A 26,586-nucleotide genomic window follows, 5' to 3' on the forward strand; every position below is an offset into this window, starting at 1 on the left:
ATTTTGCGTCGACTCGACATGTAGATTTGACTTTGTTTGCCAATTTTGTTGGAATAAACTTATCTTCTTCAAAAAGAAGAACATTTTGGCAAATGAATTGCACAATTTGGAATAAAATATTGTAGCTACTCTTTATGGGATCATAACGTTTGACCTTCATTCCTACGTTATGAAATTCAAATGCTATCTATCTTCATGGATGAACACGGTCCCGGGAATACAGTGTACTTTATTTTTTTTGATTATGAACGAAGTCAATAATTTTGTTGTTATGGTTTCAAGCCTGGTAAGACTGGAACAAAAGGGAACGCTTAATTATTATAGCCGGGTTTGGGTCGGCAAATTCTTCTTGTACCGCCATCAAAATAATAGAATCCCCTTCTTACTCGAAAAAGCGAAAACATATGACCTACCAAGAATATTATAGTAATTTTTGACAGCCCCAACATCATTTCTAATGAAAATTTTTGTACTTTGATATTTCAGTATTTTTTTCTTTTTGTACACCTACAATAACTCTATATGTAACACGATTGGAACTAAATTGGGATAATTGGATTGGCAGAATTTCTTAGAATTTTAGAAATTTCTCTAATTTTACACCATATTTGCTTACCATATTTAAAATTGTATTCAAATTTACAATGCTGTTGGAATCTTATGAGTAAGAATCAGTGCATGATAGTATCTAATGCAATATTGTTCAAAACATATGAACAATATTCATATTTGAATGAAAAATTTAAATATGTGAGCTTGTCTGAAGTTTCTTCATTACTGAAACACTAGTAATAATGTCAGTTTGTCATTTTTCTTTGACCAAAATGAAGCTTTTCGATTGATTTACAGTTAAGTCAGTCAGGGTCTTTTAAAATGTGCCCTGACTCAGTTTTATGTTTATGAAGCCTTAAATTCATGAAAAAGTCAGGGGCATTTCAAAAGTGCCCTGGCTCAAATTCGTCCATTAGAGAAATTTTAAGCATTTTGTCTAGTTTCTTCAGTACATTTACACAAAAATGAACTTATTTTCATAAAAATGAATCCGATGAAAGAGGTATGCAATAATCGTTGTGTTTTCGTTGTTTTGTCCGATGAGAACAATATTTCAAATTTTACACTATTCTATCATTTTGTAAAATTTCAGCTGTAAAAAGTTCGATTTCGTTACATTTTCCTAATAATTACTCTCATCCAATTTTCCCAAATTAGTTCCAATCGTGTTATATTGACATTTTTTCGGTATTCTTGTTCTATGTATCAACTACATTTTCTTGTTCTACTTCCTATAGCGTTTTGAAATACCCAGTATTGTCAATTAAACTTGTCAGTGTGCCATGTGCATTAATTGTTATTGTTTAAAACTAAAATTCAAGTCTGGAATGAAGTTGATCACCAATACTAACTTCGCAGGACGCAGATATACAGTCGATGTCAACAAGCTGAGTACTGGGTATTTCAATACGCTGTGGGAAGTACACCTAGAATCCATTGCTGATACATGCAACGAAAACCTGAACACCAAAACTTATACTGGGCCTTTATATACAATGAGCATTATTTGGTGTTGAATCACATTTGGATATATTTATTTACAGTTTATTTTAATCTAGAATTAAGTTAAATTGTGAATAACATATATAGAAGTTTAATTATAAGTTGTTGGCTAAGTCGTATCTCATTTGTAAACACTTCCCAAATTGTCATAAGAAGGCTGTTGATATTGAAAGTTCAAATACATACAGTGTACTAAATGTACTTTTATACCAGCATGGAGTATTATATGTGTCAACTATTGTATGTTTTGTGTCATATGGCTTCTAGTGTATAATGTATAGGCAAAGCTATGTCTCATCTAATTTTTTATTTGAAGGCTATTGAAATTGAAACTTCGTATAAATATAGTGCAATTAATTTATTATTCAAATTGACCTCACTTTGATACAGAACCATCATGAATTGCAAATAACTCGAGTTGTGTCAAGTATCATTATGTTTTGTGTTTATATATGGGTCCTTGCATAAGGTATATGCTAAACCATGCCTTATAGTTTGCATCTTAATTTAGCTACAGCATGACAATAACTTACTTTTGCCACGTGCACTCTGCTGGTAAAAGTTGTCATGCAAACCTGTATAGACTTGCCAAGTCAAGAAATTGATAAGACAGAAAACATATGTACTTGTATTTGACCACAGTGTACTGACTTCAGACACACGGAGAATTACCTTTTATTTCTTGGAATGTTTTTATTCACTGAAACATTGTTTTTTGATATCGACAGGGTGGAATTGTATTTGTTTACTTTTCTGCCTATTTACAGTTATGTAGATTTCACTTTCTATCTTATAAATACTGGAATGAATTCATCTTTCAAAGTAAAGAATATTTTGTACGGTGCAGATCTTGCAGTCGAAGATCATAGTGCCCGTGGATTCTGTCAAAGTTTTTTTTGTTTTAAAATTTGTTTTAGGGTTTGTTTACGTGTATTGGTAATTAGTGAATATGTAATATTTGGAAAACTGGGATTTCTGGCCGTTATTGATGAATATTTGCCTGTAATGGACCGCTAAACTATGAAAGTGGCCAACATGTACATACAGAAGGGACTGAAGTCCGTTCCTTGTTGCGCAGTGAACGCCGAGTACTTTTAGTTAAAAGACTGTTTATGCAAAGAAATATTAGTATATGAAGTATGTATACAAAGTTTTTACAGATATAGTGTAAATGTCTTCCATTCGAAAAGTTTAGTACAAAGTGGAGAAATACTGTAATGAAACAAGTATTATATCAGATCCGTTGTGGAAGTTTTGAGATTATTTGACACATAATGTAATGTCCGTTGAAATTTCTGTTTCGGATTCTATACTGTGGTTTCTATCGAGTGTTGAGAGAAATAAAACAGCAGAATATTAATCTTCATGATTCATTCCATGAATTTTATTTGTTAAGGCATGCATGCATGTACGTACGTCCGTATGCATGTTTGTTTGTCTGTTTTTTGTTTATTTGTCATTGTTTGTTTATCCTACTAGCTTCCCTTTGGTACTTCCATTATCTGTGACGATACCTGTGGACAGGAGAAGATCACCATAGCGCTGATAATATTCCCCGTGTAATGGAATGAAACTTAGAGTTCCTTTTTATTTCGACCCAAAATCATAAAACTTACTTGAATTTCTTTGTTTGATCAGGCGCCTGTATTTATGAAATTGTTTGCTTTCTGTCGTTGTCCGTCCATGGGTGTAGGAAGTGCGTCGTATAGTATAGCGCCCTCAACGATAAAATGCAAGTAGAGATATTTGCGTCTTCTCTATACCCCAATTCTAATAAATGAATTACGTTCCACTTCATCCATCAATTAATGATGGATTAGCCAGAACAGCTTTAGTACAGACAGGTAGAGGAAAGTATAGGGCAAGTTATACCAGGGTGCGAAAGAGAATGAAATGAAATACCCGCTTCACCCGTGTATCCCGCCCAGGAAAACCCATAAGATAAGGGAAATTCTCTGGAAACTTGTGTCCGAAAGCAATGCACAGGACGGCGGGGTTGTAACGAACTTCATCACTTTCGTCCATTCCTTCATTATGCCAACAAAAATAAACACTTTTTTATTTTGGATGATAACTTGGACGAACCCGTCTGCAGGCTGCTAAAGTCTCTGGCTAGACTGAATATCGAATTCCAAACTTATCAATGCCAAGTATCAAATTCACGTAACGCGAAGATCTAGACATCAATTTTTCTCTATACTATCGAACCGAGAGAAATGATATATCCCACTGTATTCCCACATGACCAAATGAGGAAACCGTAGCGTGCAACGGTACAAAGGAGAGTGAGTAGGTATGAAAGGAGTGAACTTACTTTTTCCAATATTCTTGTAATTGTTTGTTTTTTTTTGTTTTTGTTTTTAAATGTTTATTTACTGTTTAATAAAGTTACAATATCTCGTACACATTCATTAATTGTACAAATACAAACGCCATTTCAAAATTCGCTACAATATAACAATCAGCAAAGCGTATGACTAGAGCTAGCAATGCTTCTATTACTGCAATATTTTTTCCATAGTGTATAAAAATTTTTTGTATCCGTTGCATTTGTGAGTTGAATAAATAAACTGTAAATATTTATACAAAATGTCCTATGACAAGACAGATTTCATGCTTCCACTGTTATTTCTAGAATTAGCCCAAGCAGCAAAAATACAATATTTTACAATTGTAATTATAAGATTGACAAATCTGACTAGGGAGGATCCCTGAAGAGGTTTATACCCTAATACAATGGTATGGAAATCTACATCTATATGGATGCCAAGTTTACTTAGAAGACCTTTGATATGTTCCCAGAAATTTCCGAGCTTTTTACAATATAAAAACATATGTTCGTAGGAATCAGATACTTTACAAACTGTACAATTATCACTATTTTCAATTCTCCACTTTAGGAGATTGCAACCATTTGGGAGAATATTGTGTAAAATCTAAAATTGAACTCTGCCAGCTTTCTGTCATATGTTAACCCTATAGTTTGGTGAATCCAAATAGTGCTCCACTCGGAAGGAGAATAAGATTTAATATACTGATTACAAATATATTAACTGTAGGAAGGTATAAAACGCTTCCGTAAGAAGGCTTGATAGTAATAGTTAGTGGTGAGTTTTAAAAGCTTTTGTGAAATCAGGAATTTTCTTCCAGAAACTAGAAGAAAACTAGGGGTACGGCGAATTACATCTATTCGTGTCCCTTGAAGTTTTCTTTTCCAGTTAGAGGCTATGGCTTCTTTGACAATAGCTAATTCAGAAATCCAATTTCTTTTATCTTTCAATTTACTTAAGATACAATGAGATTCAATAGATCCTGCATTCCAGTCTAATATATCATTTACATATATAATCTCAGAATTAATCCATTCCTCAAAAAACAGGCACTGACCATTATATAGCTATAGGATATTTTCATTTCCCCAGATGATTTGATTTCTAATATTGAAGTGGCTAGGATCAGGCAGGTTAGCGTATCCGCCTCCAACCTCATGCCATGCCTTAACAATCTGTCTGTAAAATTCAGAATTACAATATCGAATAAATGGAAACGAGAATTGTTTTGATAATTATAATAGAAAATAAGAAGATAAGGTCCAAACTGGCTAAATCTCATAAAGGGTAGAGCTTTCCACTTAGCATTATCTAAGGAGAACAGCCTACGTACCCACGACGCATATAAAGATTTCTGTAAAATGAAAATATCCGGCATTTTCAATCTTCCGTTTTTTGCTCACGTGTTCACACACGTGGGCATATGTCGCAGCGATGTCTGTCTGTCTGTGTGTGTGTCTGTCTGTCTGTCTGTCTGTCTGTCTGTCTGTCTGTCTGTCTGTCTGTCTGTTGGTCCATTTTCTCAAAAACGGCTGAACGTATTTCAGTCAAATTTGGTAGACATCTTCAGAATTCAAATGGCTAGAACTGAAAAGGTTTTGTGGGCGTGGCTTGCATATTAATGAAGTTATCACAGTTTTAATTTTTCTGATACATGGTAGTCTATGGGAAGCCGGTATCTGTGGTTTGAGGGCGCTATCCCCACGTTACACTCTGGCTAGACGATGCTGAAATTAGACTCGGTTTCGGATTCGGTTTCGGATTCGGTTCGGATTCTAGAGACTGAAAGAAATTTTATATTTTCAGCCAATTGTTACACTGTGGAATACAGGTTTTCCTTACTTTCCCTGGACCCTTTTTCAGCTAAAATAATATCTAATCACACTAAACAAAGTGAAAATAAGTATATAGGGATAACTTAGCAATACAAATTTTTTGACAAAATGTCATGTGATCTCGATGACCTTTGACCTTAAATATGAGTATATGTCCATAACTCAGTAACCACAAGTGCTACACCCTTCATATTTGGTATGATGGGAGACCTTATGACATCACATCTGTACCTTATTAATTATGTGCACATCTAATTAGGAGCCAGCAAATAGAGCTAGAGGTCTGATTTTTGGTATATAGGTATAACTTAGCAATACAATTTTTTTGACAAAATGTCATGTGACCCCAATGACCTTTGACCTCAAATATACATATATGGCCATAACTAAGTAACCCCAAGTGCTACACCCTTCATATTTGGTATGATGGGAGACCTTATGACACCACATCCTGTACCTCATTAATTATGCGCATATCTAATTCTGAGCCAGCCAATAGAGCTAGAGGTCTGATTTTTGGTATATAGGGATAACTTAGCAATACAATTTTTTTGACAAAATGTCACGTGACCTTGGTGACCTTTGACCTCAAATATACATATTTGTCCATAACTCAGTAACCACAAGTGCTACAGCCTTCATGTATGGTATGATGAAACACCTTATGACGCCACATATTGTACCTCATTAATTATGCGCATATCTAATTTTGAGCGAGCCAATAGAGCTAGAGGTCTGATTTTTGGTATTTAGGGATAACTTAGCAATACAATTTTTTTGACAAAATGTCATGTGACCTCGGTGACCTTTGACCTCAAATATACATATTTGTCAATAACTCAGTAACCACAAGTGCTACAGCCTTCATGTATGGTATGATGGGACAGCTTATGACGCCACATATTGTACCTCATTAATTATGCGCATATCTCATTCTGAGCGAGCCAATAGAGCTAGAGGTCTGATTTTTGGTATATAGGGATAACTTAGCAATACAATTTTTTTGACAAAATGTCACGTGACCTCGGTGACCTTTGACCTCAAATATACATATTTTTCCATAACTCGGTAACCACAAGTGCTACACCCTTCATGTTTGGTATGATGGGACACGTTATGACGCCACATACTGTACCTCAATAATTATGCGCATATCTCATTCTGAGCGAGCCAATAGAGCTGGATGTCTGATTTTTGGTATATAGGGATAACTATAGGAGAGAAATTTTTTGACCAAATGTCATGTGACCTCGATGACCTTTTACCTAAAATATATGTTTATGTCAATAAATAAGTAACCACAAGTGCTATGTCCTTTGTATTTAGTAGGATGGGAGACCTTATGACAACACATGCTTTACCTCATTAATTATGTACACATCTAATTCTGGGCAAGCGAATAGAGCTAGAGATCTGATTTTTTGGCATATAGGGATTAATTAGGAATATAATTTTTTTTTTGAAAATGTCATGTGACCTTGATGACCTTTGACCTTGATTATACATATATATGCATATTTCAGTAACCACAAGTTCTATACCCTCCAATTTTGATAGGATATTAGACCTTAAGATGTCACATCTTGTACCTCATTTATAATGCGCATATGTATTTCTTGGCTGGCCAATACTGCTAGAGGTCTGATCTTTTTTCCTGATTTAGAACCGTAACTTAGACATGCCTCATGTGTTTCAAATTGGGAACAACGACATAGACCTATGTGCCCATAGATCTCAACATATACACTCCAATGATACTTCTTAATGACCACATTTTCCTGCCCCATCAAGACTAGTACTCCTATTACAAGTGGGGACTATGTCATTGTAAATGACTTGTTGAGTTAATGGTTGTATCACAGTATTCGATATATCTAATTCTGTATTTTTTCCATTTTATATTCTGAATAATTACATTAAACATATTTCACTGTCTCCAGTACATTTCATTTAAGCATTTCACTTCATGCACTTTATCCCTTTCACACATGTTCAAATATCTGACCATAGAACAAACACTAAATAGTCCAGGATGGGAGCTACAGTGTCATTGACGCTATTTTTACTTCAGCCAATTCCTAATTTGCATATTAAATGAATTTTCATACTTAGGGATATTCATCTGAATTGACTTGATCAAAATTGATGTAACTTGCTATGTACATTTCAGACACTGTAATACAATATTATTGAAAGTCATTAATCATTTTCTCTTCAGCAAATTCCTAATTTGCATGTTTAATGAACTTTACTAATTAGAGATATATATCTGAATTGACTTGACCAATGTTGACAAAACTTGCTACATATATTGCAGATACCATGATACAACATTATTGACAATCATTAAGCATTTTTACTTAAGTCAATTCCTAATTTACATATTTAATGAACTTTGCTTGTTAGGGATATATACTGGGATTTACTTGATCAAAGTTGGCAAAACGTGACAACATTGATGATTATACCGGTACCTGGTTAAAACAATATCGAAAGTCATTTCACATTTTCATGTCAGCTAATTTACAATTTGCATATCTAATGAGCTTTCACACCTCGGCATATATGGCTTGAAGGACTTGGCCAACGGTAATTACACTTGCTATATAAATGACAGCAGTCAAAGAACTTTAATATTTTTATTTCAGCTAATTACATATTTGTATACTTATGACCTTTGAGAATTAATCAGCGGTGATTATTGTTCATTATGTTGATCATAATACTTTCAATGAAGTTGCAAACATGTGGCAAAGGTTCAAATTTACACATAACTGTATGAAACACGTGAGCATTTTCAGTTCATATCTGGTTATACTCTCCGATCATGCGCGCGTCCTTCTTTTGATTTTATCAGGACCACCATTCCACACAAAGTTGTCGAGAATGTGATTAATTTCTTTGAGATAAACATCTGGACATCCAAGTGTTGACATTGTGAAAAGAATTTGTGGAATTGCAAGCGAATGAATTAATTATTGTAATTTTGCCATAAAGCGTTAATTTCCTACTCTTCCATGTGTCCAGTATTGATTTCAATCTCTCTATTTTTTTCTCCCAGTTTAAAAGAACGAGTTTTGCTAGATCATAACCAAAATATATTCCTAAGACTTTTATGGGATCGGTTACCCAGTTAAGACCCGCTATTTTGTCAGTTCTATTTTTCCATATACCAAGCCAGACACCTTCAGATTTGGTAACATTTAATTTTAATCCTGAGTAGTTACCAAATTGTTTAATTACTGTAATTGCGATGGGGATCGACGTATCATCAGAAACAAACAGAGTTGTATCATCGGCGACTTGAGATATTTTGATTTCTGTTCTATATGGAAACTATTAACTTATTTAGGCCAACGTTCACACCGTAAATATCAGAATTATGTCTTATCTCACAGGCCATTATCTCTACAGCGAGCAGAAAAAGAAGTGCCGAAAGTGGACATCCTTGACGGATGCCTCTGTGAAGTTTAAAATATTGGGAACACCAACCATTATTAATAATGCTGCTTTCACAACGGTTGTAGATGGTTTTAATGTATCTCACAAACCTTGAACCGAACCCGAATTTTGAAAGTACTTCAAAAAGGAAATTCCACTGAAGCGAATCAAAAGCTTTCGAGAAATCGAGAAACAGTATAGCGCCAAATAAATCTTCCTCATCAGCATAATCAATTATATCTTTTATCAGACGAATATTTTGTCCGATATAACGGTCTTTCATATATGCAGTTTGATCAGAGTTTATGATGCTGGGTAAAATGATATCACCGCTACAACTTTGTGCATGGGAAATGAACTGAGATATAAATCAGCCCCTAATCCAGACACATTGATGATTGACTAATTAATTCAATGGTTTCTCTTACTGTGTCATGGTATGTGTCACTGTATTTTCAATACAAGCAGGAAGGACATGTCTGGATGGTACCCTATGGTTCCAATGTCAAACGATGCTTTTAATGATCACCGTTATAGTATGACGATGATAACCAGATTTTGATAAGGGCATTTTTTGCTTCAAAACTCATGGACAGACTTTGTTAAAATGAAATGTAAAGTTATCAGTATACAGAAATGTCAGTTGTATTGTCAAAGAAAATAACTTAAGAAGTCATGAACAATAGAATGTTTGTAATTTGTACAGGATATCTCTTTAAATATTTTAAAGTCATCTTCACATGCATTTACGCTGATAATAAATACCTCCATAACTGACACTTGCCGGAGATATTACAGTCATACTTTGATTTACAGCAGTAAAACAATAATGATCTAGTTAAAGTACATGTATATCCCTTCAGGGTTCCATCCACAATGCTATTGTAAGCTTAAGTAAGAAGGAACGTGTGTTGCCTTGCCTCAATGACGAAGGACCTTTAGAATTATTGTAGGGATTTGAAATGCATTGCATTCACAGAAAATGTCCGTTTTATCATGACCTGTTTTGATTTTGTGGGTGAAAATGTATTAAGCGCACTAACCGTCCACAACTAACTACTTAGAATGGTTCTTAAGAGATCATCGTCTTCATTACTACAGATAGAATTTATATGTGCCGTTAATCAAACTCTTTTTGAAGTATCTACTTTCCATGAGCTAGTATAGTGCACCAAATTTGGATTGTTATTGGGTAAAACAACGAAATGTCTGGTAATTCAGAGGTTTTCTGGTTTGCTTCTAGTGACTTGGCGTATGATCACACTTTTTCAGACAGATTTATTCTAATAAATATGTGTTATCATTTCAGGTGAATCCAGATGAAGTTTTTTTTCAGCAAAGATCGACATTCAACCTCGTCCTGCAAGTTTCTTGTCCTTGACGATGGATTGTGATAACGCTGCATCATCCGTCCCGGTTGCTGACTTCCTTGCAAAAACGCACTGTGACGTCGACCCAGCTTCGAAAGGTGATAGGGTAGTTAAAGGCACAGAGGTGAGGGATACAAATACGAATGTACGTATGGTACAAATTCGATATACCTGTTGAAATATCATCCTATATCCTCGGTCGATCACGACGATTAATGGAGTTTCCGAAGCACACTATCGCTATGGCCGCTCTAACTTTCAGGCAGACTAACAAAATATGTAGTAATACGCCACGATACAAAGGTGAGGGAGAGAAAACTTAGTGTACTCGGTACAGAATTGAAAACTACCTTTAATTTAGATACGTTTTGAAGTATCCACTTTCCATAAGTTTATATTATTCACAAAATTTGGATAGTTATCACGCCCTTGCGCAAAATTACGAAATCTCCAGATATACATTGTATAATTGTCAAAGACCCTTTGGTATATTTATCTCAAGTAGGTGTATGGTCACACACTTTTTCATACGTACTTATTTACGATTGCCATAAATAATTGTTATTATTTTCAGGGGAATGCTAATAAGGAAAAAGTAATTAAATTCTTTGTTTTGCGTCCCCACCCGCTTAGATTTTTAAGGTTTTCATGAAAACACACACAGTGTATTTGAAAAGGAAATTTTAGGACATGACCGCTTGGCTTTCGGAACTAAAATTTTGTTACAATTTTTTATTTGCTGCAATCAAATTACATTGTGTTAATTTCCTGTGTGTGTTTTTCAGCCGCCCAGACGCACACCTTTTCCCATTTAGAGGGGACGCAAAACAAAGAATTTAATTACTTTGGCCGAAAGCTTCTTCAGCGAATGTTGACATTCAACTTCATCCAGCAAAATCATTGTCGTTGACCATGGATTGCGGTGGCTCCGCGTCACTCGTCCCAGTTCCTGATATCCCGGCAAAAACGGACTTTACCTTGGCTTCGAAAGGTGATATGGTTTTCAAAGATGCAAAGATGAGGGACACAAAGGTGACGGTACGTAGAACAAATACTCGATTTCTGGTGGAAAATGCCACCAACGTCGGTCGATCATGACCAACATTTGAATGGGCGTAGTTCACTATCGCTATCACTGCTCTATCTGTCAGTACATTTTGTGGTGTAGGCCTACGCCTTCTTTAACAAAAAGCAAATTCTTGAAATGGCGTCGTTATTGCGGCAACAGGCATAGTAAATAATAACACATGAGAGCGAGGGCAAGATAACGATTTATTGCCTGCACAAGGAATGGTGGTCATGATCGAAATATTGATGATGCCATCAATATTTCGATCATGACCACCAGCCCGAGGGCAGGCAAAAAATCGTGATCTTGCCCTAGCTCTCATGTGTTATTATTTTTATTACACCGAACAAACTTCTTCGAGTACAGTTCGCCTTTCTGCATGAGTCCGGACCTCAGCGTAAAATGTTGTCGGTGCCAAATCTAGGGTTGCCGCTGAAAGTTTGCCGATCTCCTCAGTCGCGTATCCAAATTTGTTGCTTGCATAGTCGCTGAACACAGAAATTGCATTCTTTGTTGCCATTTTCGTTCGTTTGCTGTTTACTTGCATCAAAATATCGTCTAACTGTGCCGGTGACAGCTCTGCATGACGTTTCGCAGCGATAGTAGCGAACGACAATTTGTTACGCGCAGAAAGGATGCGCAGTAAGTAAAATGACGTCATCCATGTAATATCAAATGCACAGGGCATCATCAAGTTCGCAGAGGGCATCATCACGTTCGCAGAGGGCATCATCACGTTCTTTTACATGTCACGTGAGTCGTGTTTAACCAATGGCAGTGCACGCTTATTACTAAAATACGGGACGGTATTTTAATGATAATGCCTGAAGTAATAGCAATAGTGAACTATTATTTTGAACAAAAAGGTTGAAAATTAAATACGTTGTCTTTGGTCGATTAAGCTTTCCCGAAACTTATGCTTCGACGATAAAACTGTAATCCGAGGCCCACTTTACTTAGTCTACCGACCATTACCGGGTTTGGACATGCACCCAGGTATGAGTTATTTGCCCCATGTGTTAGGGTTCATATATAGGGTCTGCGCAAGGGTGGATGTAGAAGTTGAAAGCGTTGTAGTGCCTAGCAGTTTGCCCGGTAGCAGGCAATTTCACAAGAATATCCAATACAGAAATCAAATACTAGAATCACAAAGACGTCAATAAAAGTAAAGAGAAAACAAAACCTAGGATGAAAAAACATTGTACAGAAAACATTGTTTTGAATGATTCATTCCATACTCAGTCATTTCAATACAATTATTTTGCAGCTTTCCACCAAAGATCTTAAAATTTGATCCAAATCTGAAGGAGTTATCGCGTCTTCTTCAGTTTGCATTTCTCGCAATTTTTGTACATGGCGTTGTTTTCATTCAACGTCGAAGGAAAAAGAAGACTTTTCCAATTTATACTTCTATGTTCCCTCTAAATCCCCGTCTGTGACCGTAATATATGCAGCGAAAACTTACAAGCTGACCAACTGAACGTGGTCCCAGCTATAGACTAAACCGCGTGTTTAATACCAAATTAATATTTAAAAATAGAATTATTTTAAATTATTTATTCTCAATTTTTGTAAAGCCACTAATGTTACTGAATTTGCATGTTTCCTTCAAGTTTCATAAAAGTTGACTCAATCTGAAGGAGTCACATTGTTTCTAATTGCCATGTCTCGTCCGTTTGCCATTTGACAGTTTTTGAATGACATCGTGAAAATAAAAACCCACTTCGGGTAAAACATATGAAGTATTAAGTATTAACAAACGGTTTGTCACACATCGCTAATGATTTTTTCAACTAGGGTGTAAAGATAATTATTGTATTCAGCAGGTTTGAAAGAAGTCGTTCCATGCATCTCTGAGAAATTTTCCATTATAAGGGAGCCATCACAATTTACTGCCTGGGATCGGGCGATTCTGGGGGTTCACTCAAAAAATTGAAAGCTACAAGGAGGGGTTGCTCAAAATGTGGAGAGAAAGAAGAGGGTTTACTCAATTTTTGGTGCAAAACAGCTGAATCAGCTCTCAGCGATTTCACCATTGCACATATAAACTTCATTAAATTTTCGATACGAGAGGAGGGTGTCCCCTTGGTGTTCTAACAGTTTTACTAGTAAAAACAAATTGAAAAACAACTCTGACATTGCACCAGACTGAATCATTGCAGACATACTACGAAAAACCTGAACTGTTGACAGTGTTGTGAATTCATCCATTATTATCACAGAAACATATAATTTAATTGACTTTAATTCAATAACCATTTTGAACCATACCGTATTCAGATTTTTCATTAGAAACCGGCAGTGGGAGAAATTTCACAACTGGCGAGTTTTAAAACAAACAATGAATGGATTAAAAGCATACTGACTGATGGTCCTCTAATATCGTTTACAGAAATGTAAGATTTAGCAAATGACACAAGAAGGTCTCAGATTTTCCATTCCTATTTATTCTGTGGTCTTCAATCTCTAGTACAAATTTGTATTGTCATTCTTTGGTTGTTGAATTTTGTGATTCAAACACTGATCATGCAAAATAAAGTAATAAAAATATCAGAGTTCAATGTCATTTTCAAAATTTTATCAAATGCAAAACAAATAAAAAGACCTCTAAGATTGCACCATTACACGCATCAATTTCTCAAACTTCTCGATACGAGAGGCGGAACCCCTCTCGTGATTTTCTCGGTCCCTAGGGTGTTCTAACAATTTTACTGAATAAAAGAAATTCAAAACACCTCAGATTGCACAAGACTGCATCGTTGCACACAGAAAGTGGACACCCTCTCTGACACTAAATTCTCCCTCAGCCTCTCGCATGTTCTCTCCCCCTCCCCCGTACTTTCAAATTCTGCCCAGTCAGATAACTTAGTGAAAACCCTGTCATAGTACCCATCGAAATTAAACAATAAACTATATGGTTTGATACTGGTTATAACGTAAGCTTTTATATCCATATTTTGTTGTGACTTCACCTTTTCCAATCGTCATGAGATAACCGATGATAATCTAGCAGGGTACCAATCTGATTAAAATCAGATGTAGAGTACGGCGACGTCTACTTTGCGTACGCGGTATTCTCTTGCTGTCGCCTCTCACTACAAGAGAATACCGCGTACGCAAAGTAGACGTCGCCGTACTCTACATCTGATTTTAATCAGATTGGCAGGGTACACGAGGATTAATTTGAAAAGTCTTTACCATTGCTGTATTCAACTTTTGTAAATTTTACAAATACATGTATTGATATTGAACTTTTCTAAAATTTCTGTGTTAGAGAGAGGTTTACTCAAATTCATCATGGTTTGCGGGGATAGTAGGGGTACTCGACATTTCAGTTTCCAAAAAAACATCCCCAGGCCTTAAATAATGACGGCTCCCTAAGGGACGGACGGACACGACCAAATCTGTAAGTTCCCGAACTTTGTACGTGGGGAGTAATAAAAGCAAGCTAAACTGTCCAATCAGGCGTCTGCTTCTAACGGCTTTGGCAATTTTTAACTTGAATACGTAGGCCTAAACTGTAAGAACTGAAATTATTTTCATTCAGAATCCGAAAACGTACCTTGTAGCATCTGACGATCCCGACCCCCTCACCCTACGTTTCAATATGTGTACTACAAAATGAATACATTTCATATACCTTTTCATTATTTTTCTTGATGTCGGCCTGATAATAAACGAGACGTCAATATAGAGGGTATATAGAGGGCGCACGTCGAAATGCGGAAGTACTTGCCTGGTGACCTTTCCAAATTTTCCCCCATGACATGACAGTCTCCGGGGAATGGACCGTACTGTCCAAGTTATTTACCTCGGCGATCGTGTGGACAGAAGCGGCCACGACCAGTCATACCCTCTGCAGTAACTGTGACGAAGCGGGCACGACTACCACCTTACCCTCCTTCGTTCTGGAATCTTAGGTTTTGGTCTGGAAATCAAGGATTATCCAAGTTAATCGACTGCGGTGTTTCACAGCCGTGCGCCAGCACTTTCGGCATGTTGACATGATCAGCTTCAAACTGACAGTCGATGGACATCGCTAGTATGGACATTGACTCAATGACTGTGTTATGAGAGAGAACATGAAATTTAGGGTTCCAGTGTGAAAATCGAAGGCAGCGATAGATCTCCAGAAGTACTGTACCGATGAACTAGAAGTAAATGGAAGGCTGGCTTGAAAATCACTTCATTGCAGATCGAAATCCACAGGAGTCGTCAGTGCTGCAGTCTTACAAAACATCGATGCCCAGGCAGGTGAATGCCTTGGTACTCCTACTAGAGTCTTGCCCAGGAAATCTTGTCCCATTCGAAGACATGATTTGAGGATTTCAATGCAGAGCCAGCAGTGAAATCGTTCAGGTATTAAAGCTATTTTAACATTATAGGCCACGGGTGTCTTCGTACATACAGTCGCTTGTGGTTCGCTATGTACACTGCGATGGCCGCCGTGGTATGAATGCTCATACCACAGGTGCCATAATAGTATTGATCAACAAGCGACTGTGCTGGTACTGCATGTGTGTGCAATATCGGGGACAGTAGGTCATTATGTAGCCTAGCTCTGCGTGGCAGTGTTGTTGTGTGTAGCCCTGCGTACAGGTCTGTGTGTTACCAGCTGTGGGTCCATAGCTGTGGTGTTTTCAGACGGGATTCATGCCTTGTACGGGCTGGTTTTGACTTTTACGATTTTAACCCCGCCACCACAGCTATGGGATATTCCATAGACTAGCGTCCAAATCCGCCGCAAGCACCCTTTGCGCAAGTTTGCTCGACGATCTTTCAAAAATTTTTCCATCCAAATTACAAATTGCCAACACTCATCGACAGCTTGGTTATTAGGGACTAACCAGACCAGAAGTCCGCTCAAAATTCACTGAAATATCGCCTTTTTTCTAAGTTTGCCCGACATGACTACACGGAGACCGCCATTTTGCTAGCGTAAAACTGTTGGTCGAGGATCCCTGCAGTACGTCACTACAGTGACGTAGGGCCGTGACCTCTCAACTTCTAAACACAAACTGAGAGATTCATCGTGTGATATCACAGGGGGTTGTCTACATGTCCGTCCCCAGGGGTGGGTAGGTGTTTCGTTGTATCGCTAATAAAGATATATTCTACCAACCTTTTGTGTTTCGGTCTTAACTTAGCACTGCCCTTGACAATCTTGCGTATACGTTTTATCAACATGCTGCGTCTATTATCTGATGAGTTTGAGTGCCTAATTAGCCAAAGTAATCAAGGGTAAATTACTAATCTGTGGACGCTCTCACCAGATTATCACCGGATTAAATTTGACAAAGTCAATAACGAACGCACCAGCAAGGTATAACTGAAGAAAGGGCTGAAACTCTCAAAAGCCGTGTCCAGAGGTGGTCCGTAAAACTAGTGGACACTTTATATTCATTTATTCATAAACAAACAGAAGGCAAAACAAACTTGAATATTCATTTGTAAACGAACAGGTCGGAAAGGAGGACCTCCCAGGAATGCGTGGTATGTGTTCAACACACCTTGGTAACGTATCGGAGATGTGTTTATACTCTTCCAGCATGCTGGCCCGGCAAAAACCACGTTGGTCGACGTGTCTAACACCGCATCGAACTGAATCAGACTTCACGGGTATATTGAAAAATTCCATGTTAGTCGAGAACAAGAACAGAAAAGACTTTATTAACTCGACGTTCGAGCTCGCCTTCAACTTGTCCAGTTTATCAACTGCGTTCTTGCAATATGTACACTTTTGTATTAGTCTTTTTTTTCAAATAACAAAAGACATGTTTTACATACGACCGATTATGTGCTCTGCAGTACAAGCAGTGTTGTGGGTTGGTGACTACATGCTTGCAAATGTTATACACCGCGGTATTTTGCTTTGAATTTTTCAATTGACCCCATGTGCTAAGTTACACAAACAAGAAGGTCGAGTGTTCTCTCTGCAAATCAAGAAGTATTTCGAACACGAACGATTCAGATATCTTGACCTCAACATTACTAGCTACGCAGCTCGATAGTTATGCTCGGAAACAGGACGGGAACATTAGTCAAAGCCGGATTTTGCATGGAAAGCATGCAATGTTCTGCGTACTGCTTATGCTCCCTTGGGTCTGAGACTCTCGCCCTCTCGGCCATAAACGTCATTGAGCTGCCAAAGATATGATAGTGCAGTCGCGTGAATCTGTGTATATTTTGAAACATTATTTTATCAATCCTTATACTCAACTATCTAACGCATCAAACAAGGGTCATGTCAGGTTCTTAGGACATTCTCCAAAAGACATATAATCGATTAGTGTCGCGGAATGATTTTCACCAGGTTTGAGAACTAATAAATAACTGGTCGTCAGTGTGCCACGGTCTTCGCATATCAAATCGACAAGTGTATTACGAACTTCGAGGGATCACATCCTTCAATGTAAAGTTGTTTTTATACAAAACACATTTTCGAGAAAGCTGACGTACAAGGGAAAGACACAGCGACTGAGTCCGACGGAGGCGAAAAAAAACAGTGCATTCGCATTTGTGTCCGATGTACACATCTCTGTTATTCCATTCTATCAGTCGACGAAGCCTACGTCAAATTGTAGTGAACTCCGAGCAAAGTCCCACATAACATGTAAAGACGAGCCAGTGGCCATATGATGATGGATTGCATAAACTTCGAAGTCTAACATCCTTAACTGTAAAGTTGCGGTTTTTATACAAAAAACACATTTTTGGTAAAGCGAATGTGCGAGGGAAAGACGGGGAAAGACACCGTGATCGCGCGACTGAGTCCGACAGCGGCGCAAGAAGTGTTTCCCCGACAGTCAGACATATACAGTATGCTAAAGCGTGTCCAAACGTTGACATAAAAAAAAGATATGTCCAAAAGATTTTGATTATATATAGTTATTACATTGTTACGCAGGGTTTCATGCAGGTTCAAAAACTAACATAAAAAGATATGGTGTCCAAAAAATTCGTTTTATTCAGCTGACTGATTTATCGTCTTTGCTATGGCTTAAACATCCCCGTTTTTCCGTTCGACAAGACTGTGACATCAATATCTCCCCAACGTATAGATCAACCTGGTTGAGTATTACTATGCTTCCAATGTGTCTTCGCAGCTTTCATCTCGTCTGGAAACGAATAAGCATATATAAGGCATGAAAATACTTTTGCCGACTAGTCAGTTTTTATGTTTAGCCTACAAGTGGCGAGTTTCTTCCCGCAAACGATGACCGGCTGTTGTCAAAAATACATAGATTGTCATGTCCGTGTTTATAAACACCGATGAGCTTGACCCTCGATCCCAAAGCATGTTGGCTAATTTGTTTACCTCGATCATGTGGGCTTAAACTAAACATTTCTAAGGTTAAAGGTTTGTAGTTCCGGCTTCCGGTCTGACGGACCACATCGGGCACTGACTCCACCGCTTCGATTAGCGCCCTACAGCTCAAAGAAGCAACCGACGAAGGCATAAATTGGCCTGTCCCCGTTTAAACATGTCAGAAAACTGTTGACGTTCGAAAAATTAGGAAATGTTTATTGTAAAGTAGATTTCTGTGAACACGGCTTTTGAGAGTTTCAGCCCTTTCTTCAGTTATACCTTGCTGGTGCGTTCGTTATTGACTTTGTCAAATTTAATCCGGTGATAATCTGGTGAGAGCGTCCACAGATTAGTAATTTACCCTTGATTACTTTGGCTAATTAGGCACTCAAACTCATCAGATAATAGACGCAGCATGTTGATAAAACGTATACGCAAGATTGTCAAGGGCAGTGCTAAGTTAAGACCGAAACACCAAAGGTTGGTAGAATATATCTTTATTAGCGATACAACGAAACACCTACCCACCCCTGGGGACGGACATGTAGACAGCCCCCTGTGGTGATATCGATGACCATCGTTCGTCTTATGGACATTCCCAGTCTCACAAAACTGAAACCAAACTTTTACTTGGGGGAAAAAGTTCAGTCCTAGGATCTATGATTATTCGTGGCGCGCCGCGCGGATGCTGGCATGGCCGTAAGTTAGCCTGCCGAGTCCCACCACAGGCCGTATAACGCCAGTTATACCACTCTCCGCCTCGTGCCCATTGTTCTAACCATGCTCTCTAATTTCCATAACCGAATATTTTATTATATACCACCTGGCTTTCTTTTGTTTAAAAGTGTCCGATTTACTAGTAAATCGGACAGTTCTTTTGTTAAAAACTGTCCGGTTTACTTGTAAATCGGACACTTTTAAACACAAGACAGTGTTTTTGTTAAGGCCGGTACCCCGGTAAATGTTACCGGGGTTCCCCAGTCATGTTACCGGGGTTCCCCAGCGAACACGCGAAGCGAAATCATGTTTCTGATGTTCATATTGTACTTTCATTCATATTCACGCATCGTAATAAAGTATGAATCTCAACATGGTTTCCTTATCGCAACACTGTCCCTCGCGTCCTCTCACTTTACATACAACATTGTTGCACGCGAATGTTGCAATTTTGTTGCCACGGTTTCAGGCTTTCATGTCTTGCTGATGTGGCTGAGCTTGAGAAAACAGCGGGAAAATATTGAGTTACAGAGATAGAGAGCAGCTGAACCGAATCAGTATACATCGTCATGCCGCGCAACTATTTGAAAACACTACAACAGAAAGACGGATTAGGACAAAATTCAATTCAGCATTTCTTCAGCTAAGTTCAAAATGCAGCCTGAGCACAACAGCGAGGTCGGACATGCAGCGAATTCCCCAATAATAATACAGCCAAACGATGTGAATGTAGTCACCGACGCTTCATATCCAGACAAAAATCCTACAACGTCGTCTTTGGATGAAAGTGAACATGACACAGTGAGATTTGGTCCTTCAAATGGCAGCGATGCAGACCTCTACAGAAGGCTTTGCTGACAAACCGGCTCAAAAGAAACGCAAACAAGTGCATTGTTTCCAGAATTGCTGGCTTACGGTACCCCGTCATAGTTTTTAAGCTCTACGGTGGCTCACTTTATGAATTGCACCCGTTACAACCTGATCCAAATCTTGACCTTTAAGGCGTTTAATATCATGTCTGAGATAGTGTTCTACATTCGCACATAAATCGAAACGGTCACTACTCTGACAATTTGATGCCCCAGTCAAGAATGTAAGATGTATAGTAATAAGATTATCGAAAAAATACCTCAAAGGATGCACTAGCGATACGCTGTGTGGATGTCCTGGTGCATCCTTTGCGCTATCTTCATAATTAATAACCTCATATTATTAAACATATGCGCCCAAAGGGCACACCGAAAAATGAAACTGAATGGTGAAAGTTACATCCCAAAAGGTTCTTGCTGATACTGTGATAGATTTTTTTTCTTCCACATTAGCTTGCCAGTTTTTTTTTTCATAAGTCAAAGGCAGAATTTTTTTTCCCTTGTATCTGCTGGGAAGTTTTTTTTTTAAAATCTTCCAGACCCCCCCCCCCCCAGGATATCAAATAGTCCACCCCTAATAATGGTATTTGCAAATAGGTGGACGTTATGTCATCATATAAACTTTACATAATCATCTGTTGATGGCAGCTAACCCTACACAAACAACATCTGATCATAAATTAACACTCTTATAATATAAGAAGGCACCAAATCATCTAATAAAATATCCTTATATAAATTGTCATTACCTAATCATATATTGAAATTAAGTTATAAAATATAGGCCTTATCTCATAGTACATTACGTAATTACACTTGGCAAAATGATTGATATTTGGTCAGTATATTTACGTATATTGACGTATATGGAACAAAAAAATAATTGTATATGTTACGTATATCTTTGTATAATGTATAAAAAATCAGTACATTGATATACATAATGTATACCTTTGCAGAACAAGAGTGTACTTAATTCATATCCTCGCACACCAAGTTTACACTGTATACTTGACGTATTTGACAAAAGTAGAGTATCAGTATATGTGTGTATATATTGTTGGATATCAAGCTTTTTGCCCAGTGTTAGTATCATTTAATCATATATTAAAACTACCTAATCACATTTATTTTACAAACCATACAGTAACAAGTAACATTACCTTATCATATATTGACACAGGAGTATAATATAAGGGTATTACATAATCTTGCATGAACATCGTCTATTCAGATATTTGCATTGACTTATGATATAAAAGGAATACCTACTTATACCATATATTAATTTCATGTAGCAATATAATGGCATTACCCAGTTTTCACAAGAATATGTGACAGGGGAGAATTCGAAAGTACAGGGGAGAACACACAAGAGGCTGAGGGGAAGTGCCAAAGGAGTGCTCCTTCTCTTATATGGACAATTTTGAGAAATTGATGTGTACAATTGTGCAGTCTGGTGCAATCTGAGAAGCATATACAATTTTTTCCCTCAGTAAAATTGTTTAAAAGCAACACTTTGATTGTGGGTGCAATCTGTGAACTGAGGGGTGTTTCAGTTTATTTTGTACAACTACAAGGTAAAACATTGAAAATGACATTGAACTCTGGTATTTTGATTACAGTTTTTGCACAATCAGTGTTTTAGTCACAATAATACAAAACACTTCGTACCTGGTGAAGAACAGTTCTCAGTATGACGAAGATTGTAGATCACAGAATATGCAGGAATGGCAAATCTGCAATCTCACTGTGTCATTTGCAAAATCTTACATTTTTGAGGACCAATAATCAGGATCAGTATTTTTTTATCTATTCATTATTTTGTTTGAACTTTGTAGATTTTATAGCTGGAGAAATGATCTTGCCAGCCATGCAATTTCTCCAGCTGCCGGCTCCTAATGAAGGTCTGCTATGGGGTACATGTATGATTTTAGTTTTTGTTCATCAGATCTAATTTGGTGGCCAGGCTGCTACTTTGTTGTAAGTGTCTTAACCTGTCTATTCATGCACATATCTCAGGCATTCTTAAGGGAGTTTACTCTGAAAACAGACACAAGGATAATTATTCACAAGGGCATTCATATGCATGTAGGCTTGTACCGGTATATCAAAACAATTTCATATGCCCTCCCCCTGGAAACACATTCCGTATATGGCAAACCTTTATTTGAATTCAACTGCAGTATACCAAGATATGCATAACACGATCGGAACAAATTTGAGATAATTGGATCTTCATATTTTTCAAATTTCTCAAAAGTGTTAGGTGCCCTATAGCTCAATGTTAAAATGTTACAAATTACTCATAAAAACAAGTGTAACTTCAAAAGAAAAGCAGATGAGCTTACATTTGCAGATTAACCCTTTTCCTGCCAGACAGTATCACTTCCCAATCAGCCAAGTCAGTAAAAAGCAGTATTGAGCCAAAACATGACGTATTTTCACCCACTTGGCTTGGTCGGTTATAGCATCTTTTGTCCAAAAAAATCAAGTGTACAGTCTTTATGTTTTCAACAGCTTTCAAATGTACAGTATTTTGTTAAAACACACCATATGGAATATGTTTCGTTTCATTAATTTTAACCATCTCGACCTGGTGGTGAAATATGGACTTGGCAGGAAAAGGGTTGAACTGATGTTACTTCACTAGCCAATAATGCGAAATTCGTTACGATTGTATTTCATATGGAAAATCAGCTCTATACTTTTTTCCACCACTACCGGTATGATGATTGTTTGCAGTGAACGTAGTTTTCAAAAAACCCTAACCAACTCCTTGACAGGAAACCAACACAATCTTACGTCATGGGGACTGTATCATCAGCAATGACTTGTTTCATCAAATAGCTCAGGTACAACCTTGCACTGACAGAACACTTGGTATCAAATTGAACACTGACAATTGCCCCTTTCCAACAAACACACATAAGAACTTGAACATGATTATTCCACATGTGTGCTTATATTTCAGAATATTCAAAGATTCCCTTGGTAAAGAAGTCTTTTTACAGCAAGTTCAAGAATCAAAACGAGATGAAATAAGACAGAGATAGACAGGCATTTTGTAGAACTGGTTTCTGTCATCAAGATTACACATGGAGGAAATGCAGTTCAACTGTTAAGTGTGTGGTACAGCGTTTTTGAATGATAGAGATCCAACAGGTCATATCAGGACATCAACAGCTATTCATCCTCTGTAGTAAAGGCTTTTGCTCATAAATGGTGGCTCAAAATTCATGAGGACACATACAGATCAAAAGCGTTTGACCTCAGAGTGAGTAGAACAATTTTGCACATAATGGAGATCTCAAAATTCAAATGAGGACACATACAAATGAAAAGATTTTTGTCTACAAAGTGTGTGTGGTAAGAGGTTTGTTCACAAACTAACTCTCATATACGAATACATACAGATGAAAAGACATTTAAGTCAAAATGTGATTATAGGTTATGCACGTAGTAGAGAAGTCAAAGTCAATATGAGCATGTATACGAAAGAAGAGCTGCTCATCTGCAAAGTGTGTAGTAACAGCTTTGGTCAAAATAGAGCTCTCCAAATTCATATCCGGACACATAAAAGTGAAAGGCCTTTTGTCTGCAACGTGTGTAGTAAGGGCTTTGCTCACAATGAAACTGTCAAAGTTCATATGCCGACAATTGAAAAGCTTTTCGTCTGCCAAGTGTGTAGTAAGGGCTTTGCGCAGAATGGACATCTCAAAGTTCATATGAGGGCACATACAAATGAAAAGCCTTTTGTCTGCAAAGTGTGTGGTAAGGGCTTTGCTGAGAATGGAAATCTCAAAATTCATATGAGGACACATACAAATGAAAAGCCTTTTGTCTGCCAAGTGTGTGGTAAGGGCTTTGCTCACAATGGAAATCTCAAAATTCATATGAGGACACATACAAATGAAAAGCCTTTTGTTTGCCAAGTGTGTGGTAAGGGCTTTGCTGAGAATGGAAAACTCAAAGTCCATATGAGGACACACACGAATGAAAAGCCTTTTGTCTGCAAAGTGTGTGGTAAGGGCTTTACTCACAATGGAAATCTCAAAATTCATATGAGGACACATACAAATGAAAAGCCTTTTGTCTGCCAAGTGTGTGGTAAGGGCTTTACTAAGAATGGAACTCTCAAAATTCATATGAGCACACATACAAATGAAAAGCCTTTTGTCTGCAAAGTGTGTGGTAAGGGCTTTGCTCACAATGGAAATCTCAAAATTCATATGAGGACACATACAAATGAAAAGCCTTTTGTCTGCCAAGTGTGTGGTAAGGATTTTGCTCGGAATGGAACTCTAAAAGTCCATATGAGGACACATACCAATGAAAAGCCTTTTGTCTGCAAAGTGTGTGGTAAGGGCTTTGCTCAGAATGGAACTCTCAAAGTCCATATGAGGACACATACAAATGAAAAGCCTTTTGTCTGCCAAGTGTGTGGTAAGGGCTTTGCTAAGAATGGACATCTAAAAATTCATATGAGGACACATACAAATGAAAAGCCTTTTGTCTGCCAAGTGTGTGGTAAGGGCTTTGCTCACAATGGAAATCTCAAAATTCATATGAGGACACATACAAATGAAAAGCCTTTTGTCTGCCAAGTGTGTGGTAAGGGCTTTGCTCAGAATGGAACTCTCAAAATTCATATGAGGACACATACAAATGAAAAGCCTTTTGTCTGCAAAGTGTGTGGTAAGGGCTTTGCTAAGAATGGAACTCTCAAAATTCATATGAGGACACATACAAATGAAAAGCCTTTTGTCTGCCAAGTGTGTGGTAAGGGCTTTGCTGAGAATGGAAAACTCAAAATTCATATGAGGACACATACAAATGAAAAGCCTTTTGTCTGCAAAGTGTGTGGTAAGGGCTTTGCTCACAATGGAAATCTCAAAATTCATATGAGGACACATACAAATGAAAAGCCTTTTGTCTGCCAAGTGTGTGGTAAGGGCTTTGCTCACAATGGAAATCTCAAAATTCATATGAGGACACATACAAATGAAAAGCCTTTTGTCTGCCAAGTGTGTGGTAAGGATTTTGCTCAGAATGGAACTCTCAAAATTCATATGAGGACACATACAAATGAAAAGCCTTTTGTCTGCCAAGTGTGTGGTAAGGGCTTTGCTGAGAATGGAAAACTCAAAATTCATATGAGGACACATACAAATGAAAAACCTTTTGTCTGCAAAGTGTGTGGTAAGGGCTTTGCTCACAATGGAAATCTCAAAATTCATATGAGGACACATACAAATGAAAAGCCTTTTGTCTGCCAAGTGTGTGGTAAGGGCTTTGCTCACAATGGAAATCTCAAAATTCATATGAGGACACATACAAATGAAAAGCCTTTTGTCTGCTAAGTGTGTGGTTAGAGCTTTGCTCAGAATGGACAGCTCAAAATTCATATGAGGACACGTACAAATGAAAAGCCTTTTGTCTGCCATGTGTCATGCCAGACATGTTAAGGCACGGCTCCCGCAAGGGCGCCCTCTACCAACGAGTGCGTTTCGGTTTTACTGGCTAAATGATCGGCACATCCTTCCATATTAGTCAAACTTTGTATATGTATTTAATAAAAAACGACTCGGCAAAATCGTATTATGTTGATAAAATCCCCGAAATAATTATTAATTTCACTAAATAACGGTATTTTTGGTTCATAAATGGTATTGTCTGTTCAAGCACAGAATCCAGCCGGTAGACTCCCCCATATCCTGTAAATAACCACACTGTCTGCGTTGACCCCACTTTCCATCACTATTGCGACCAATACTGTAAGAAATCTCGCCCCCGTAATAATGACTCACCACAAAATATCAGCTGACCCTTGATGGACGACCTCCATTACGAGCGTAATTGGGGTCAACCTGTGCCTGCACTTGCTTTCTGGGATAAAAATTTGCCAGCATGATATAGACAAACATGTCAATATAATATTCAAATCAGCGATTTTAAAAAAATAACAAGTTTAGCGGCTGGATTTTGGCATTTTTCTTGTCGTAATTTGGGACTCTAGCCGGCCCGGGGAATCCCTGTGCAGGCCCCTGGGGAAGCCCATCCAGGGACCACATACAATGCTTTATGGGTAG

At 37.7% G+C, this 26,586-nt stretch overlaps 1 protein-coding gene across 1 annotated transcript; it reads left to right on the top strand.

Annotated features, from left to right (window-relative positions):
• Positions 1–15,349: 15,349 nt before the first annotated feature.
• LOC139129506 (zinc finger protein 26-like) lies at positions 15,350–25,990 on the top strand. The gene is made up of 2 exons (XM_070695143.1): positions 15,350–15,958; positions 23,469–25,990. The coding sequence occupies exon 2, from the start codon at positions 23,911–23,913 to the stop codon at positions 25,855–25,857; it is 1,947 nt and encodes a 648-aa protein (XP_070551244.1). The 5' UTR covers positions 15,350–15,958; positions 23,469–23,910; the 3' UTR covers positions 25,858–25,990.
• The last annotated feature ends 596 nt before the right edge of the window (positions 25,991–26,586 follow it).

The sequence above is a fragment of the Ptychodera flava genome, chromosome 3, assembly GCF_041260155.1.
Source record: "Ptychodera flava strain L36383 chromosome 3, AS_Pfla_20210202, whole genome shotgun sequence".
NCBI classification, from domain to species: Eukaryota; Metazoa; Hemichordata; class Enteropneusta; family Ptychoderidae; genus Ptychodera; species Ptychodera flava.